At 39.5% G+C, this 20,210-nt stretch overlaps 2 protein-coding genes across 3 annotated transcripts in view; one reads left to right on the forward strand and one right to left on the reverse strand.

The window, feature by feature from the left end:
• Nucleotides 1-20,210, forward strand: part of LARP4 (La ribonucleoprotein 4) — a 207,018-nt gene that overhangs the window by 48,511 nt on the left and 138,297 nt on the right. The window lies entirely within an intron of this gene.
• Nucleotides 13,849-20,210, reverse strand: part of FAM186A (family with sequence similarity 186 member A) — a 70,110-nt gene continuing 63,748 nt past the window's right edge. The window contains exons 9-11 of the mRNA XM_081821671.1: nt 18,691-18,883; nt 15,481-15,620; nt 13,849-14,272 (exon numbers count right to left, since the gene is read on the reverse strand). Coding sequence (XP_081677797.1) covers nt 14,086-14,272; nt 15,481-15,620; nt 18,691-18,883 — 520 coding nt within the window. The 3' untranslated portion in view covers nt 13,849-14,085. The remainder of the gene's footprint in view (nt 14,273-15,480; nt 15,621-18,690; nt 18,884-20,210) is intronic.

The following is a 20,210-nucleotide window of genomic DNA, read 5'->3' on the forward strand; positions in this document are numbered from 1 at the left end:
GCACGTCCTACCTTCCAGAAAGTGGTCGCTTTTCTGCTCAGAGAGTTGTTGCTATTCCTTTCTTCGATCTCCCGTTGAGTTTGTAGGTGTTCAGAATGGTTTGATCCCCATCCAGCTGAATTCCTGAGAGGAGACGAAATCCAGGTCTCCTACTCCTCCGCCATCTTGCTCCGCCCCCCTCCATGTTAAGCTATTCTTGTGTTCCTGGAAGAACACCTTGGCTGTTGAATTCAGTTGGATAATATTTCTTTGCATTTATTTATTTATTTATTTAAAGATTTTATTTATTTGAGAGAGAGAGCACAAGAGGGGGTAGAGTCAGAGGGAGAAGCATACTTCCCACTGAGCAGGGATCCCTATGCGGAACTTGATCCCGGGACTCTAGGATCATGACCTGAGCCGAAGGCAGTTGCTTGACCAACTGAGCCACCCAGGCGCCCTCTTTGCATTTATTTTTTAAAATCTATTTTCATCGGGGCACCTGGGTGGCTCAGTTGTTTAAGCGACTGCCTTCGGCTCAGGTCATGATCCTGGAGTCCCGGGATCGAGTCCCGCATCGGGCTCCCTGCTGAGCGGGGAGTCTGCTTCTCCCTCTGACCCTTCCCCCTCTCATGCTCTATCTCATTCTCTCTCTCAAATAAATAAATAAAATCTTTAAAAAAAAAAATCTATTTTCATCAGTGACATGGGTTATGATTCTCTCTTCTTGTACTATCTGATTTTGGAATAAATCATTAGGCAGCTTTTTCCCTTTTCCTGTTTTCTGGAGCAATTTAATTGATAAAGGGATTATTTGTCCCTTGAAAGCTTGGTAAAACTCACTGTAAAACCATAAAGCCTAAGGCTTTTTTTTCTGGGGGAAAGGTCTTTAATTGCTATTTAATTTATTTATAGGTATTTGGTCTGTTCATTTTTTTTTTTTTTAAAGATTTTATTTGACAGAGAGAGACACAACGAGAGAGGGAACACAAGCAGGGGGAGTGGGAGAGAGAGAAGCAGGCTTCCCGCAGAGCAGGGAGCCCGATGCGGGGCTCCATCCCAGGACCCTGGGATCATGACCTGAGCCGAAGGCAGACGCTTAACGACTGAGCCACCCAGGCGCTCCGGTCTGTTCATATTTTTAATTTGTTCTGCCAATTTTGAAATTTTATAGTTTTCCAAAAATCATCTATTTCATCTAAGTTATTTAGTTTATTAGCTTATAATTGACCATCATATTCTTTTCTTCCTTTTTAAAGATTTTATTTATTTATTAGAGAGAGAGCATGAGCGGGGGGAGGGGCAGAGGGAGAGAGAGAAGCAGACTCCCCACTGAAGCAGGGAGCCTAATATGGGGCTCTATCCTAAGACCCCAACATCATGACCTGAGCTGAAGGCAGATGCTTAACCAACTGAGCCACCCAGGCACCCCATCATATTGTTTTCTATCTCTGTTGTATCTGTAGCTAGTTCTCATAATTTCATTATGTGATTTGATTATTTGAATCTTCTTTTTTTCCTAATTAGCTCTTAGAGAGTTGTCCATCATATTCATTTTTATAAGATGGCAAAAATAAGTCCCAATATAACTGGAATTACAATAAATGTTAATCAGTTAACTCCATTAATGAGAAGGCAGAAACTCAGGTTGGATCGAAGACTGGATTTCAAAATTAAGGTCTAGCCATATATTATCTATTATAAGACACACTTAAAATAAAAGATTGTGGACAAGCTATGAAAGAGATATAGGTAGGTATTCAAGGCTAATATGAACAGAAACACCAAAAACAAAACAAAATGAAAAACAGAAATAAAACAGATAGCTATTTTATATAAGATAAATTGAAGCTACAAATTCAAGGCAAAAAGTATCATCAGGGACTGGGCTAGTGCTATCAGGAGCTCAGCTAAGTGAAGATATCAAGTGGATAGCTGTGTATATAGGACTAAAATTCAGGGGCAAAGTTTGGAGGAAAGTCGAAGCTGAGATAAAAATTTGGAATCAGCATATATATAGTATTTAAAGCCATAAGACTGAGTGAGGCCATCAAGGGAGTATAGACAGGACAAGAGGTCCAAGAAGTAAACTCTGAATTACTCCAACATTTTGGGGTCAGAGAGATGAAAAGGAACCAGCAAAAAAGATGTAGAGGTGGAAAGTTAGGAGGCAAACCAGGAGAGTATAATGTCCTGGAACCCATGTGAAACAATTACTTCAAAGAAACAGAGTGATCGGTAGTTTCAAATGTTGGCTGATAGGTCAAGTAAGAGGACTGAAAATTGACCATTGGATTTAACAGTCTGAAGGTTGTTGGTGACCTTGCCAGGAGCAAGTCTGATGATGGAGTTAGGGACAAAGACCTAGAGTAGGTTCAGGAGAGGAGAGAAATTAGAGAGAGTTTACATAACTTTTTTTTTTTTTAAGATTTTATTTATTAGAGAGAGAGAGACCGCGAGAGAGGGAACACAAGCAGGGGGAGTGGGAGAGGGAGAAGCAGGCTTCCCGCCGAGCAGGGAGCCCTATGCAGGGCCCGATCCCAGGACCCTGGGATCATGACCTGAGCCGAAGGCAGACGCTTAACAACTGAGCCACCCAGGCGCCCCCCTTTTTTTTTAAAGATTTTATTTATTAGTTTACATAATTTTTATTTTTTTATTTTATTATTTTTTTAATAAAGATTTTATTTATTTATTTGAAAGAGAGAGAATGAGAGACAGAGAGCACGAGAGGGAAGAGGGTCAGAGGGAGAAGCAGACCCCCCGCTGAGCAGGGAGCCCAACGTGGGACTCGATCCTAGGACTCCAGGATCATGACCTGAGCCGAAGGCAGTTGCTTAACCAACTGAGCCACCCAGGCGCCCCTAGTTTACATAATTTTTAAAAGGAACTTTGTTATGAAAGGAAGGGGGAGAAATGGGGCAGTAAGTGGTGGAGGAAGTGGGCCTAAGAGAATTGTTTGGTTTTGTGGGTTTTTTTTTCAAAGTTGAGAAAAACAACATCATGTTATAGAGAGGGAAAAAATGATGATACAGAAGGAGATGGGAGAATTGCTGAAGCAATGTCCTTGAATAGAAGAAAAGAGATAGGATCTAGTGTTCAAGGGAGGGGCTGGCATTAGAAAGGAGTCAGATACTTTATCCACAGGTAACAAGAAAGAAAGTAGATACATGGTTACAAAAGCAGAGAGTTAGGGAGATGTGGTGGTAGAAGTATGTGGAGTTAATCATTGCTTCCATTTTCTCAGTGTAAAAAGGAACGTAGTCATCAGCCAAGAAAGAAGATGAAAGAGAAGACCTCAGAAATTTGAGGAGATAGGAGAAAATATAAAATTGCTGTCCAGGAAAGTCAGAGTAAATGGATTAGGGAAATATAGTATGTTTGCCAGGCAGCATTATGGGGCCAGTTGAGGTTAATGATTATTTAATGTAAGACTAGTCAGCAAGTTTGAATGTTTTTCTGAAGATACATTCAGCTTCCAGGGTACAGGAATGGAGTAGGCTGAGAAAATTTGATTTAAGCTGGGCTGTGGTCAACCAAGGAGTACTCTGGAGCAAGAAGAGGAGCAAGTGAGTTTGAGTTGAGTGCATATGCAAGGGACAGATTATCATTATTATCTATCATGGAATTTAAAGTAGATTACAAAGGAACTGAGGACATGAAAGGGTGAGGGGCACTATGAAGGTGGTAGAATCAATGAAGTACAAGGTCTCTGTGGAGATCAAAGGATTGTTAGAGTTGGGGTACTAGCTGGGGTGATCTGTAAAGAGGTGATGTTTGGAGAATGAGTTACTTGAAACTGGATTATGGAATGGTTGCAGGGGGGTTTTTTGTTTTGTTTTGTTTTTACAATGACAAAGTCAAGGGTATGACTAAATGGCTAGAGGATTAAGTCACTGAAGGAGAACAGATCAAAACATTGCAAGGCCAGGTGTTGGAAAGAACTAAATGAATATTGAAATTGCTAGGGATTATGACAGAAGTACTGGATAGGGTGACAGTAAGCAAGGAGCAGGCAAGAGACTACAACAGAGAAGGCAATGGGTGGTATATAGTGTTATGACAGGAGATTTAAAGTTGAGTATTATTAGAGAGTAGGGAAGAATGATCTAGAAGTAGCATTGAGGAGTGAGGAAGACCCCCACCTCATTTCCAGGCCAACTGATGAGGGGGGTATAGGAGTTAAGATAGACATCATTTTAGGGATGTCCGCCTGGGTGGTTCAGTCGGTTAAGCATCCGAGTCTTAATTTCTGCTCAGGTCATGATCTCAGGGTTATGAGATTGAGCCGTGTATTGGGCTCCGTGTTGGGCATGGAGTCTGCTTAAGATTCTCTTTCTTCCTCTCCCTCGGCCCCTCCTCCTGCTCTAAAAAAATAGACATCATTTTAGAGGGCTGCAGGGAGAGCCAGGGGTCAGTTACTATTTTGTATATTTTGAAGTTATATTGTAATAAGCATCTATGTTAATATAGATGCATTATATTTTCTATATATTACATGTTCTTTATCTATAGTCTCTCTTTGCCCTTAATGATGATCTTTGCCTTGAATTCTATTTTTGGTCTGATATTAGACATCTGCTTGGCTTTCTTTTGGTTCATAGTTGTCTTTTCCCATCTTTTTGTTCTAACTTGTCCAACCTTACTTTTAAGTGTGTCTCATATAGACATTATACTGCTAGGTTTTGTTTTTTAATTCAATATGAGAATTTTATCTTTGGTGTGTTTAACATATTAAATTACTTCTATGTTAGAACTGTTTAAATTTTCTCTCTTTTGCTTCTTGATCATTTCCTTGGATAAATCAGTTTTATCTATGGGTTTGAAAGGCATGCATTTTATATTTGTTTTTCATTGGTTATCCCTAAGTTGTTAAGGGATTTACTTGTATTTTTTCCCTTAGTTTATGAAATTTATCAATACCTATCTGTATCTTCCTCCTTAGTAGGGTAAATACTTTAACACATGCACTCTTCCTTATCTCTGGATATTGCATTCTGTGCCCTACTTTGTTATATCTGGGGTGTGAATGTATGTGTATAAAATGCCTTTTTAAAAAAGATTTTATTTATTGAGAGAGAGAGACTGAGTGAGAGAGCTCGAGAGCTTGAGAGCTCGAGAGCGCACGGGTGGGGGAGGGGCAGAGGGAGAAGCAGACTTCCCACTGAGCAGGAAGCCCGATGTGGGGCTCGATCCCAGGGCCCTGGGATCATGACCTGAGCTGAAGGTGGATGCTTAATAAACTGAGTCACCCAGGTGCCCCTAAAATGCCTTTATAAAAAAAATATTTATTTGAGAGGGGCGCCTGGGTGGCTCAGTCGTTAAGCGTCTGCCTTCGGCCCAGGTCATGATCCCGGGGTCCCAGGATCGAGTCCCACATCGGGCTCCCTGCTCGGCGGGAAGCCTGCTTCTCCCTCTCCCACTCCCCCTGCTTGTATTCCCTCTCTCGCTGTGTCTCTCTGTCAAATAAATAAAATCTTTAAAAAAAAAAAAATTTATTAGAGAGAGAGCACCAGCAGGAAGACGGGCAGAGGATGTGGGAGAGAGAAAACCCCAAGCCAACTCCCCACTGAGGGCAGAGCCTGATGTGGGACTCAATCCCAGGACCTGAGATCATGACCTGAGCCGAAATCAAGAGTCAGCAGCTTAACCGACTGAGCCACCCAGGAGCCCCCTGCTTTTTTTTTTTTTTTAAGATTTATTCATCCATTCCAGAGAGAGAGAGAGAGGAAGAGAGAGCGCAAGTCGGAGGAGGGGCAGAGAGAAAGGGAGAGAGAAAATCTCAAGCAGACTCCCTGCTGAGCATGGAGCCCAATGCAGGGCTCTATCCCATAACCTCAAGATCACAACTTGAGCTGAAAACAAGAGACCAACACTTAACTGACTGAGCCACCCAGACGCCCCTATACAATGCTTTTTTAGACAATAAACTTCAGGAAGTTATTTTCTTATTCTTACTATCTTATATTTTATAGCATTTCCTAAAATTTTTGATAGATTACTTCCTCCAGGAATATTTTCGTAGGGTCTTTATGATAATCTGCTGAGACCTTGAAGGTCTGAGAATATATTTATTGTACCTTCACATTTAATTGATAGCTCAGCTGAATATAAAATTTTAGAGTTAAAGTTTCTGTTTTTAGGGATGCTAGGGTGGCTCAGTTGGTTAAGTGTCTGCCTTTGGCTCAGGTCATGATCCCAGAGTCCTGGGATTGAGTCCTGCATCAGGCTCCTTGCTCAGCAGGAGCCCTGCTTGTGCTCTCAGTCTCTCTCTCTCTTTCTGTCTCTCTCTCTCGGACAGATAAATAAATAAATACAATCTTTAAAAAGTTTGTTTTTAATATTTTGAAAATATTTCTTCATTGCTTTCCTGCTCCTAATGTTGCTCTTGAGAAGTCTGACACATTCTGATTGATTTTCTTTATTGGTGAGCTGCTCTTCTTAGAAAGGTTTTAGAATTTTCTCTTTGCCTTTGGAGTTCTTAAATTTCATTAAAATATCAGTAAGTATTCATTTTCCCATATCAACCCTATTTATCACCCCGTATACCTTTTCAATATCAATCTTTCTTTGGAAGTCCTCACTTTTTTTCATGTATCATCTTCCCTCCATTTACTTTTTTCTCTCCTGTTAGCACTCCTATTATAGAAATGCTGATATTTCTATGTCTAGCCTCCATATTTCTTAATTTTTATATTTTTCATCTCTAATTCTTCACAATGTCTTCTGGAAACATTTCTTGACGTGATCTTGGGCTATGTCCATTTTGCTGTTTATGTCATCTAATGAGTTTATTTCAGCAGTGTTTTGAATATTCAGTAATCCTACCTATTTCTTTATTAATTGTGTCTGCTTCATTATCAGTATCCTCTTGAGGGACATTTATTTGGCATGTATTCTATTAATTCTTGTCATCTAGAGTACACTAGTTTATTGCCTTTCTAATTTTCTAGTTATTTTTCCCTATGAGGTAATTTTCCTTCATGGGTATCAATTATCAGTCATCTTGGTAGGTAATGGATGGAGAAAGGAGTGGGAAGAATCAAAACCTAAGCCTTAGCTGTGCCACCCCTGGTGAGCAGGGTTCTGACTTTGAATATCCTCATTCTCATCAGGATGCTTTGCTCTTTAGTGAACCTCTCTGTATCTTACCCTAGGCTTTTTCTTTTCTAAGAATGTATCATCTAGTCCTCTGGATGAAAAGAAGGTCTATGGGTTGGGGGAGGTAGGAGGAAGCCCTTTGATGCTTACTGGTTAAGTCAGCATTTACTGTGCTTGTTTTACTCTACATCCCAATAGTGTTCCCCTATGAATCTGCTTTCCGGTAATGTGGTAGCGCTGATAGGGAAGGCAGTGATCTGAGTCTGGGCAATGTTGGGGGTAGAGCCCAACTCAAAATTTCTCTGCAAATTCACTCCCCATGTTTGGAGCCTGGCTTTCCTCTGTACAGGGCTACTATTTCCCTTCTTTACCAAATCACAATCACCTGACCCTCCAGGGGTTTCTGCTGGTTTTCTTCTCTCTCTCTCTCTCTTTTTTAAGATTTTATTTATTTATTTGACAGAAAGATAGAGAGCACAAGTAGGCAGAGTGGTAGGGAGAGGGAGAAGCAGGCTCTCTGCTGAGCAGGGAGACAGATGTGGGGCTTGATTCCAGGACCCTGGGATCATGACCTGAGTCAAAGGCAGCCACTTAGCTGACTGAACCACCCAGGCGCCCCTCTCTCTCTTTTTTTTAAATATCCATTCATTTCTTATTTCTGAGGCATCTTTGGGTTTAGGTTCTGGGAGGTAGACTGTGCCACTTTGCCATCATGTCCGTGGCCATATTATGTCCCTTTTATGACAGCCTACCACAGTGTCTGTTGTTTTGTGTTTCTAATAATCTAGAGCAAACGATATTCTTTCTTGAGTGCTCGTATTAATAGTCTGGAAATGAAGATGTTTAACCTAAAGAACAATAGGCAGAATGTAAAAGCACAGAATAGGCAAAGCAGTGGGGGTGCCTGGGTGACTCAGTTGGTTAAGCATCTGGCTTCTGACTTTGGCTGGGGTCTTGGTCTTGGGGTCCTGGGATAGAGTCCTATATCAGGCTCCCTGCTCAGTGAGGAGTCTTCCTCTCCCTCTGCCTTTCTTCCTGCTCATGCCCTCTCTCTCTCAAATAAATAAATAAAATCTTTAAAAAAAAAAAATAGGCAAAGCAATGCATATACATGAAAGAGCAAAATAGGAATTTTACTGCAACACTGAAATTTACTTTCAACATGCTTGTGTTTAATTTTACAGTCACTTGGGAATCTTCTTAAACCTGGAAACAAGACAAGAAAATTAATCTTATTACAAATTGCTCTTTTTTTTTTTTTAAGATTTTATTTATTTATTTGAGAGAGAGAATGAGACAGAGAGAGAGAACATGAGAGGGGGGAGGATCAGAGGACAGAGGGTGAATTGCGGGAGGCTCAGTAGGAACAAGTCTGAGAGTTTAAAACTCCAGGGGTCCCAGTCAAAGGGATCTCTAGAAACTACCAGGTCCTCACAGTGAAGATTGGAGAAAAATTCCCTCATGTTTCTCTCAGGAGAAGGGGGAAAGTAACCATTTTGAAAAATACCAGACCATACTGTTCTTCCTAAGTTCTGCCCTCAAGATAAACTATTTTACCAAAGTCTAACCTATGGGGGTTTCATTAGGGCCTAACTTATTTGGAGGAAGGTAAATACCTCAACTCTAACCTTCTATGTGAGAGAAGAGAAATACCCAATTCCAGCTTCCTCTAGCCATCCTGTGCCACCAAAGGTGGGAGTGGGGGATATTGAGAAGCACTGGTGAAGTTCACAGACCAGATGCATATGCTCTTCAAAAGACTTGAGACCTTATCATAGGACTATACAATGTTTCCCCTTCTCCTATACCTTACACCACACCATTAAGGGCTTATTTGCCAGAGTTCATTTCACCTAGTACATCATGTCTGGATTTTAACAAAAATTACAAGCATACCAAAAGGCAGAAAATATAGTTTGAGGAGACTGAACAAGCATTAGAACCAGAATCAGATATGGTAGGGATGTTGGAATTATTATATTAGGAATTTAAAATGACTATGATTAAGAGGCTTAGGACTTTGATGGAAAAAGTGAACAACATAAAGGAACAGATAATGTAAGCAGAGAGATGGATATTCTAAGAAACAAACAAAAAGAAATGCTAGAGATCAAAAACACTAACAAATGAAGAATGCCTTTGATGGCCTCATTATTAGACTGGCTATGGCTAAGAAAGAATCTCTGAGCTTGAGGATATGGTAATAGAAACTTCCAAAACTGAAAAGCAAAGAAAAAAAAAAAAGGCTGAAGAAAACAAATATCCAAGAACTGCAGAAAATGGAATTATAAAATCTCAATTAAAACTACAAAATACAGAAAAAGTGTGAAAGACAAAAGAACAAGAGCTGTAAATAGAAAACAATAACAAATATGGTAGATATTAATCCAAATATATCAATAATCACCTTAAATGATAATGATCTAAATACACCAATTAAAAGTGATTATCAGAGTGTATCCAAAACCAAGACCTAAATATATGTTGTCTACAAGAAACTGACTTTAAATATAAAGAGGGGTGCCTGGGTGGCTCAGTCATTTAAGTGTCTGACTTTTGTTTTTGGCTCAGGTCATGGTCTTGTGAGTTGTGGGATGGAGCTCAGTGGAGAGTCTGCTTAAAGATTCTCTCCTCTGCCCCGCCCTCCACTCATGTGCTCTTTCTCTCTCTCTCTCTCATAAATAAATAAAATCTTAAAAATAAATAAATAAATACAAAGACACATAGAATAAATGGATAGGAAAAAAATACCATGATAACACTAATCAAAATAAAGGAGTAGTTATATTAATTTCAGACAGAGTAGACTTCAGAGCAGGAAAAGTTATCAGGGATAAAGAGGGGTATCTAATAATGATAAAGGGGTCAATACTCCAAGATGACATAATAATCCTTAATGTTTTGTCTAACGATAGAGCATCAAACTACAGGAGGCAAAAACTGCTAGAACTGCAAGGAGAAACAGGTGAATCCTCTGTTGTAGTTGGAGACTTTAACACTCTGTAGGAAGTGGACAGATATAGCAGGCAGAAAATTATTAAGGATATAGTTGAACTCAACAGCACCATCAATCAACTGGATATAATTGACATCTCTGGACTACTTTATCCAACAATAGCAGGTTACAGGGGCGCCTGGGTGGCTCAGTCGGTTAAGCGTCTGCCTTCAACTCAGGTCATGATCCCGGGGTCCTGGGATTGAGTCCTGCATGGGGCTCCTTGCTCAGCAGGGAGCCTGTTTCTCCCTCTGCTTCTCTGTCTCTCTCTCTCTCTCATAAATAAATAAATAAAATCTCAAAAAAATAAAAAATAAAAAATCTTTAAAAAAAAGAAATAGCAGCTTACACATTCTTTTCAAGCTCACATGACTATAGGTAGCCCTGGTGTATTGTAATCACCTGCTAATCACTGTAATCCCTGACTAAGAATGGTTGCAAATAAGGCCATTTATTGCTCACTTAACAAAAGCCCAGAGGCAGGTGTACTCAGGGTTGTTCTAGCAACTTGATGTGGATCAAGGGCAGGGTTTTATTTATTTTCCTTCTCTGTATTCCTGGTGTATTGTCATATTATCCTGTGGTTATCACCTCAGGATTACCAAAGAGTGCAGTAGCTCCAAGCATTAATTCCAGGCAGGAAGAGAAATTTTAGTTCCAGTCACCTCTGTTGGAAATAGGAAGAGAAATTTTAGTTCCAGTCACCTCTGTTGGAAATAGGAAGAAGGGGAACTGAGCAGTAGGGGGAGGTATTGTTTATTTTAGTTTTGTTTTGTTTTTGTTTTAGGAGATAAAGTAAACGAAGCAATATGCTATTGGCCCTGGATCTTTACACATATTTTTTCCTTCTGCCTGGCATCTATGATCTCCTAAACCCTTCCCACATATTGTATCTCAGTGCCTAGTTGTAGTACCTGGTACATGCTAAGTAGTCAGTAAATATTTTTGAAAGGAAAGCAGGCAGAGCAAAAGTAGAGTCAGTTCAACACAACTAATCTCTCTAAAACATATTGTCTAAAATCAGGGCAGGCAATCACAATATAGAATGGTAAGTGCTAGGATACTGTTAATTACAAGGACTGTGGGAGCACATAGGAAGAGTTAGAGAAGACAGTTCAGAAGAAATAACTGATATCCAGAGGATGGTAGAAATAACTAAATCCAGACGGAAAGAAAGTCTCTTGGTTTATACTTTAACTTCCACAAAGTAAAACAAATATAATCCTTTTTGAGGGAGGAAACCTTGAAGAGATTCTAGTGGGGAAAAAAAGGGGAGGATGGCAAATAGTAATTGATCATATAGTGCCCATTATTACTAATTTAAGATGTCTTAAAACTGCATATTTTCTGTTTCTATTTTTAGTGAAAAAATAGCAAAAATCCAAGACTTCAGTTCTCCTATTTCCTATAATGTCTTAATTTTTTCACTGTTTTTACCATCTCCTACTCTGAAAGTTTTCAGGCATCTAACTATACAAGTTGGAAACTCCTAATACATATTTTGTATGTAGTAGCACATGAAAACGTTTTGACAAGCACAATGGAAAGGTTGCCAGATTAAATACAGGATGCCTGGTTAAATTAAAATTGAATAAACAAATAAGTTTTTAGTATAAGTATAAAATTGCATGGACCATACTTATACTAAATCACTTCTGTTTTTTTAAAAAATATATTTTATTTATTTGAGAGAGCATGCGCACATGTGCATGAGTTGGGGGAGGGGCAGAGGGACAAGCAGACTCCCTGCCAAGCGGGGACCCCAACATGGGGATTGATCCCAGGACCCTGAAATCATGACCTGAGCTGAAGTTAGACACTTAACTGACTGAGCCACCCAGGCGCCCCTAAGTCATTTTTGTTTATCTGCAATTCAGATTTACCTGGGTGTCCTATATTTTTATTTGCTAAATCTGGAAACCCTAACAATAGATACCAGATTTCAAAGAGGAGTGCTAAACTGGGATTTACAAAGTAACTGACTCTTTTTTTTTAAGATTTTATTTATTTATTTGACAGAGAGAGAGATAGAGAAAGTACAAGTGGGGAAGAGAGGGAGAAGCAGGCTCCCTGCTTGCGGGGCTCGATCCCAGGACCCTGGGATCATGACCTGAGTCGAAGGCAGTTGCTTAACGGACTGATCCACCCAGGCGCCCCCAAAGTAATTGACTCTTAATCTTTTAACTCATTCTCAGAGTATGAAATGGTCAAGGAGAAGATTTTGAGAGCACTCCTATCCTTTCTCTACTCTAAGAATTTACCACAGGCCCCTGCATTTTGGAGTCCCATAAAATGGGGCCTGATTCAGTCCCTAAAAAAGGCTAAGGCAGTGATTGATTGGCTAGCTGCACTAATAGTAGAAGCAAAGAAGAGGCTGCTGCTGCATTGGGATAAGCTTTCGACCTCAGAGTTTACCGGGACAAAGTAAGCTCCACTGTTTCCTGTAGACTAGATGTGGGCCATATATACATCTACCCAAGAAAGATGGCATAGGGTTGTCATGGATTCTGTCCAGGAGGGCTGCATAAATATGCAAACACATCTCAGCAGACTCAGCAGAGAAAAGCTGAAGGTATCACAAATGTCAACAACCAGTTGGAATAGAAAAAATATATGTATGTATGTATGTATGTATGTATGTATTTATTTTAGAGAGAGAGTGCAACTGGGGGAGGAGGAGAGGGAAGGGAGAAAGAAGCATGGAGCCTGATGTGAGGCTCGATCTCACAACTCTGAGATCATGACCTGAACTGAAATCAAGAGTCAGATGCTTGACTGAGCCACCCAGATGCCCCAGAATAGAAATATATTTGACAATATCAAGAAATCTGCAGATAAGAGATCTCCAGTGATGGCAATCTCCAAGGAACTGACCAAAGTACCTCATGAAAGAGTCAGCTTTAGAAATCTGCAACATTCAGGAAGCACTGATGTTAGAAAACACAACAGTAATAGTCAATAAGAACTTTCCATTTCTCTCTCTTCTCCAGAGCTCTAATCCCTAAAGGGTCCCATAGTAGCAAGCTAGAAAAGTAGGAACAGAAGCAGTAGGCCAGAAAAAAGAAGCTGTTCATAATCCTCCTTCTCTGACTATAAGTTTTAATAGTCTTAGCTGGAAGATAGAAGCCTCAACTTTAAAACAAAACAAAGGTTTACTTATACATGGTTCTGGACATTTTACTAACCAGATAAACATATTACTGTGAAGTTGTCAGAAATGTCACAGAACCACCTAGGTTTTCATCCAGAGGTAGGGCAAGAACTAGCCCTGCTGAGTAAATATAGAGATGAAACGTCACTTTGGAAAATAGCTTGGCAATTTCTTATAAAAGTTAAACATAACACTTATCTAACCCATCAATCTCACTCCTGGGTGTTTATCTAAGAGAAGTGAAAACTTACATTCACCCCAAAACCTGTTTATATGGTGCCTGGCTGGCTCAGTCAGTTAAGCATCTGCCTTCGGCTCAGGTCACAATCTCAGGGTCCTGGGATCAAGCCCCACATTGGGCTCCCTGCTCATCAGGGAGCCTGCTTCTCCCTCTCCCTGTGCCTGCCGCTCCCCCTGCTTGTGCTCTCTCCCTTGCTTGCTCTCTCTCTCAAATAAATAAATAAAATCTTAAAAAAAAAAAACCTGGAATTTTTATAGCAGTTTTATTTATAATTGTCCAACCCTGAAAACAACTCAAATGTCTTTCACTTGGTAAATGGATGAAAATATGTGGTACAGCCATACAATGGAATAATACCAGTCACTAAATAAAAAGAAATGAATTAGTGATACATATATAGCTGAATCTCATAGGAGTTACGCTAAGTGAAAAAAGCCAGATTCGAAAGGTTACATACTGTATACTTCTATTTATATGGCATCTGGAAAAGGTAATGTCTAACTTCACACCAAGCACCTGCTTTTGGTCACTCCCTGGTGCTATAAGATAAGGTCAAGTTAGGGAAACAGAAGGTATATGACCAAAGGCCCCATTACCAAAGTGCTCCCATCCCTTTACTTACTGTGATTTAATGGATGCAAGAGATTTTCTGAAGATAGACTGAACATCTAACTGGAATAGCATAGGAATATCTGGGTACCCACCCAGCTGAGCCCAGAGCGAATTTATTGATGTCTTCTCTGTTATTGGGTAGCTTGAAGTTGACAGATCAGCATTCCAGATAGCTCCCATTTGGTCTTCTTGTCTAGAGAATCAGAGACACTAATTGAAAGTGCCAAACTCTTCTGAACTCCATATCCAATTAAAATGTATGAATCTTATTTTCCCCTTTGCTCTTCCCCACTATCTTGTCCTATAATGTCCTCTCTGGCACTGAAGAACATTAGCTATGCCCCCTTTGACTGAGAGATGGATTAAAATAGCAGAATTTGCTGAAAAATTTTTTTTCTTCCCTGAAAGCTGCATTTTCATGACTTCACCTAGTAATCTATTTTAAAACTATCTTCTTAGCTTCATGGAATATATAGACCATATCCAGACTGTTTTTTCCCCCAGAAATGTTCTTTTCCCCTTCCTTCCCAAAGCTCCTACCTTCTTTTTTTTAAAAAAGGAAAAAAGTAATGCTTCTAAGTTTCTTCATTCTGTTAAAATAACTTGTTTCATGGTAGGGAAAATCAGTTCCATTTTTTTTTTTTTACAAGACCAGGTTTATTTTTTAATTAATTTTTTTGAAGTTGAACTAATTTATTAAGTGAGCAAAAGTAAAACAATTCAAATAGAATATAACATATTAATAAATGTTCCACAAATCTATAAATGTATGTCCTCATATGATTAATGAAATTAATCTTTCATCTGGAAAAATCTATTGACACTAGTTATGATTCAGTTAGATATAAGTTCAAAAGTATGATAAAAGAATTCTAACACTTTATTCAAAAAGTTCTGCCTGGTCCAACCATTTATTTGAAGTCTTTAGCATTCACAATTAATGACATGGAAAAATAGATACCTAGGTGAATCTTTGGGGTAAGCCCATGCATGTGAGATGAGGCACCCAAGACACATTATAAGAGATCAGTTTATCTCCCTCCAGGACCATAATTGTCATGTCACCTGTAGGAACAAGAGAGCCCCTGTCTTGGGAATGTTACAAAGGGGAGCCAGGGAAAACTGGACTTACATCATTCCTGGAAAAGAGCAGACAAGGAACAGACCAGCATCATTTTTTTTTTTAAAGGAACTCAAAATTAGATGTTAAATATTTACGTAGAAATATACATAAATAAGCTTCTTGTTAAATTGACTAAGAAAATCTATGCTACCTTAGACTCTCTACTGCACCATATCATAATTGTGGGGAAGGGGAAACTCTTGGGCAGGAAAAAACCAGTATTAGGTCCAACATATCATCCAAAGAAGGTTTAATGTCAGTCTTTTTCAAGCACATACCGAAATTTCTTCAATGTGTCAGACTTTCCATCGTCTTCTATTAGCAGCTGTTGGACAAATTTGGTAGAGGCAGGTATCTGCTTTTTATCGATGATCAAAGGGATAGGTTGACTAAGATTCAATTTATACATCCCTTGAAGCTAAAAGTAAATAAATCAGAAAAGGAAACCATGGGGGGGAAAAGGTCAGGGTCTTTAGGAAGATCTGAGCTGGCCCTAGCAAAACTATGACTCTATTTTCCATGTACTTGCAAATCCTTTTTCTCCATCCTCTTTCTCTCTTCCTCCAATCACACTTCCACTTCCAACACACAATTTCAGAGGTGCCACTATGTTATATAAAAACAGTGGTCCTGGGGAGCCTCGGTGGCACAGTCGGTTAAGCATCTGACTCTTGGTTTTGGCTCAGGTCATGATCTCAGTGTTGTGGGATCAAGCCCCGTGTAGGGCCCCGCACTCAGCGTGGAGTCTGCTTAAGATGTGGAGTCTGCTTAAGACGCCCTCTCCCTCTGCCCCTCTCCCCCACACTCTCCTGCTTGCTCGCTCTCTCTCAAATAAATAAATAAATCTTTAAAAAACAAACAAACAGAAAAACCCATTGGTCTTGCATAAGCTGTAGTTCTAGTCCTCTCATTTCCTAGCTGTGTGACTTTGGGTTAGTTGCTAATTTTATCTGCACCTTTCTCCTCATTTCTTTTTTTTTTTTTTTTTAAGATTTATTTATTTATTTATTTGAGAGAGAGAGAATGAGAGACAGAGAGCATGAGAGGGAGGAGGGTCAGAGGGAGAAGCAGACTCCCTGCCGAGCAGGGAGCCCGATGCAGGACCCGATCCCGGGACTCCAGGATCATGACCTGAGCCGAAGGCAGCCGCTTAACCAACTGAGCCACCCAGGCGCCCCCTCATTTCTTTTTTTTATATAAAGATTTTATTTATTTAATAGAGAGAGACACAGCAAGAGAGGGAACACAAGCAGGGGGAGTGGAAGAGAGAGAAGCAGGCTTCCCGCTGAGCAGAGAGCCCGATGTGGGGCTCCATCCCAGGACCCTGGGATCATGACCCGAGCCGAAGGCAGATGCCCAACGACTGAGCCACCCAGGCGCCCCTCTCCTCATTTCTAAAACAAGGATAATAACACATGGTTGTTGTGAGTGTTGGATAAGATAATATATATGGAAGCACCTCATAAATTGTGAAGCACTAGGCAAATCTAATGATAGCTAACACTTACTGAATACATGCTGAATGTTACATGCTTTTTATATATTAATTCATTTGGTATTTACAACAATCTTAAGAGGTGGGTACTATTATTATCCTCATCTTACATTTGGAGATCTGAAGCTCAGAAAATTTAGACCTTGCCCAAGGTCTCTTAGCTAATATGTGGCAAAGCTGATTTGAACCCACACAATCTGGTAGGAGAACCAACCTCTTGACCAGTGTAAGGTATTTATTTATTTCTACCCTCTTCTCCCTTTTGCTTTTTCCTCTCCCTTCTTATGCCTTGATAACCACTTCATCATCTAGATTGTGGATCCCCTGAGCCCAGACCCTTATTCATCCTCTGAAATGTCCTAGATAGGAGATTCCTGTTAGTTCATGACACTGCCAGCTCAGCTTGCTTTATTCCACATACATTGGCCATATTTTCCAAACCAAATCCTCAAAAATATCCTTTTTTTTGGTCAAAGAGCTTTAATATTTGAAATATAACTGTTGTGGAAAATTCAGAATATGTCTGATTTGGATCAGCTATGATAAATCTCTTTGTACCTTCTAAAGCTTCAAGTAATTTTATAAATTAATTTAGTGAAAGAAAAGGATATATAGATGTAAAATATTCCTAGAACACCAAGAATGTTCTAGAACTCCATGCTGGAGCATGTAATGGGAGCATGTAATCCCAGAGCAGAGAACTCTAATCTCAGCTTTATAAGTTTTTGGAAGGTCACTCTCACTCCCAAAAGCATACTAATGGTTATCTCAGACAAGCTCTGGGACATAATGAGTGGATGTCAGAGTTTAACAGGATCTTCCATGCCTGGTGCTATGTAAGCAAGTTAAATAAACTTTTAACTCCTTTATTGTAAACTCATTCTATTAAATTTTGCTTTCTGATGGTTTGTTTGTTTTTTTAAGATTTTTATTTATGTATTTGACAGAGAGAGAGAGACAGCGAGAGAGGGAACACAAGCAGGGAGAGTGCGAGAGGGAGAAGCAGGCTTCCCACTGAGCAGTGAGCCTGATGCGGGGCTCAATCCCAGGACCCTGGGATTATGACCTGAGCCAAAGGCAGACACTTAACGACTGAGCCACCCAGGCGCCCCGGGTTTTCTGGTTTTTTTTTTAAGATTTTATTTCTTAGTAATCGCCAGACCCAACATGGGGCTTGAACCCACAACCCTAAGATCAAGAGTCGCATCCTCCACTGCCTGAGACAGCCAGGTACCCCACTTTCTGATAGTTTTGAGGAGAGAAGTAACCATCATGAATCAGTTGGAGAGTGGTGACTTCAAGAGGTTTCATATCTAGAGGCTGGTAGATGCGAGTTGACTAGGAAGGAGTTGAGCATTTATGGAAGTCTCCCCTATTCTAATCTTTTCCCATCCCAGCCAGTATCCCTGTTGTCAAGTTAGGAGTTTTCACTGAGGTCATGGTGTACTGGCTTGAATGGTGAACTCCTCAAAAGATATGTTTCCCAGAATCTATGAATATGATCTTATTTGGGGAAAGGGTCTTTATAGATGTAATTAAGGATCTCAAGATGAGATCATCCTGGATTAACCAGGTGAGTCCTATATCCAATGACATATAGCTTTATAAGAGACAGAAGAGAAGACATAAGACACACGGGGAAGAAGGCCAGGGGAAGGACAGAGGCAAAGGTCGGAGTTATGCAGCTACAAGCCAAGGAATGCCAAGGATTGTCGGCAGCTACCAGAGTCCAAGAGAGAGGCATGAAACAAATTTCTCCTTCAGAGCTTCCAGGAGGAAACAACCCTGCCAACACCTTGATTTCATGAACAGGCCTCCAGAACTGCAAGAAAATATATTTGTGTTGTCTTAAGCCATCAGGTTTGTGGTAATTTATTATAGCAGCCGTAGGAGACTAATAAAAATGGTAGCTCCAGGTAAATGTTATTTTCCAAGCTTACCACTTTCATTTTTCTTACAACACACTGGGGAGGGACAATAGAAAACAAGTTACCTGGCTAAATAAGAACATCATTTTCCCCAGGCATTGATTCCGTTTCTGCTCTAAAGACTTCTGCTTGTTGGTCCAGACCTGCATCATCTTTTTCTGGTAGTCATCAATTCTGCTCAGCATTATGAAGAGGTTCTGGGTCTCATAACCTTTCCCAGTGTTTTGGATGGCTTGTAATCGTCTGATTATGTTGTTTCTTGAAAAAAATTAACAAGAATGAGATCGATATAACGACTGACCCTAACTCGTTTAGGGGTGGAGGCTTGCTTAATGAGGCCTTAGTTTAGTTTCTTATATGACTAAACTTTCAAAAATCTTTATGACTGTCAAGTTTTCATTAATGTTAGAGTTTTTTAGTGTTATAATAGTGTTGCTTATTATTTTAATAGTTTTATATTTTAATAGATTGATATAAGTCTATTTAATATATACTTTAATATTAAAATTTTGGTATTGATATGTATAAGACATATAGAAAGCACTTAATACAATTGTGAAAAAGGCATTGTCCTTGCCTTCAAAGCACTTACAAGCCAGAATAGGAGACTAATAAATTAACTATGTCAAAGAGAATGAAATAAATGCTAGATAGAAATTAAATTAAATTAAATAGAAAAGAAATTAAACATGCTCTTGGAGCAAAAAGAGCATAATTCATACTAACAAGAGGAAGAAAGAAGGCCTCATAGGAAGATGTTGCATAGGATCTTGAGGAACAATCATAAAAATATACTCTCTCTCTTTACAATAATATATACCACCACGTTTAAGCCTTCTGAACAGATAGTGTTTTGCCATCTCTGTTCTATAGAAGAGGAAAAGGAATATGAGCAAAGTTAAGTAATTTTCTGAAGTTACATAATTAAGAAATATCAGATTTTGAAGCAAACCCAAATCTTCTCTATTTCTACAATACCAGCATTTCTCAAAATTTGGACCCTGATCACCTGGACTGAATCATCTGGGCAGGGGTGATGGGGTGGTGATGGTGCTTACTGAAAATGTGGATTCCAGTGAAAGTACAACTTTCTCAGAAAGAAGAATATAAATCTCAGTGGCTAACAACAAAATTTTACTTGTTGCTCATACTACAAATCCATCATGGTTCATCAGGGAGTGAGCTTCATTGTATACTCTGAAGGACACAGGCTATCTGAACAGCCATCACCTTGAACAATGTGGGTTATGTCAGAGGAAAAGGAGACTCTGGAGGGTCTCAAACTAACAATGACAAGCTCAATGCAGAAATGACATATATCAATTCTGCTTACATTTCATTGAAAAGTCCTGGCAAATAGCACTAATGACTATCACAAAGATTCCACATCGTAATAATAAAACTACAATGAATAATAAAAAATAGAAATGACTCATCTCTATGCAATCAACAAAAAATAATGGAAAGTCTATATATGGACCTAAATGATACAAGAATTATGATGAAGGTACATTCAAACCATAGGGGAAAAGGTAGATTATTTTGTAAGTAGTGATGGGGTAACTGGGTAGCCATGTGGAAAAAA

This window comes from Leptonychotes weddellii, chromosome 5 (genome assembly GCF_054177405.1).
Source record: "Leptonychotes weddellii isolate Sample4059 chromosome 5, ASM5417740v2, whole genome shotgun sequence".
NCBI classification, from domain to species: domain Eukaryota; kingdom Metazoa; phylum Chordata; class Mammalia; order Carnivora; family Phocidae; genus Leptonychotes; species Leptonychotes weddellii.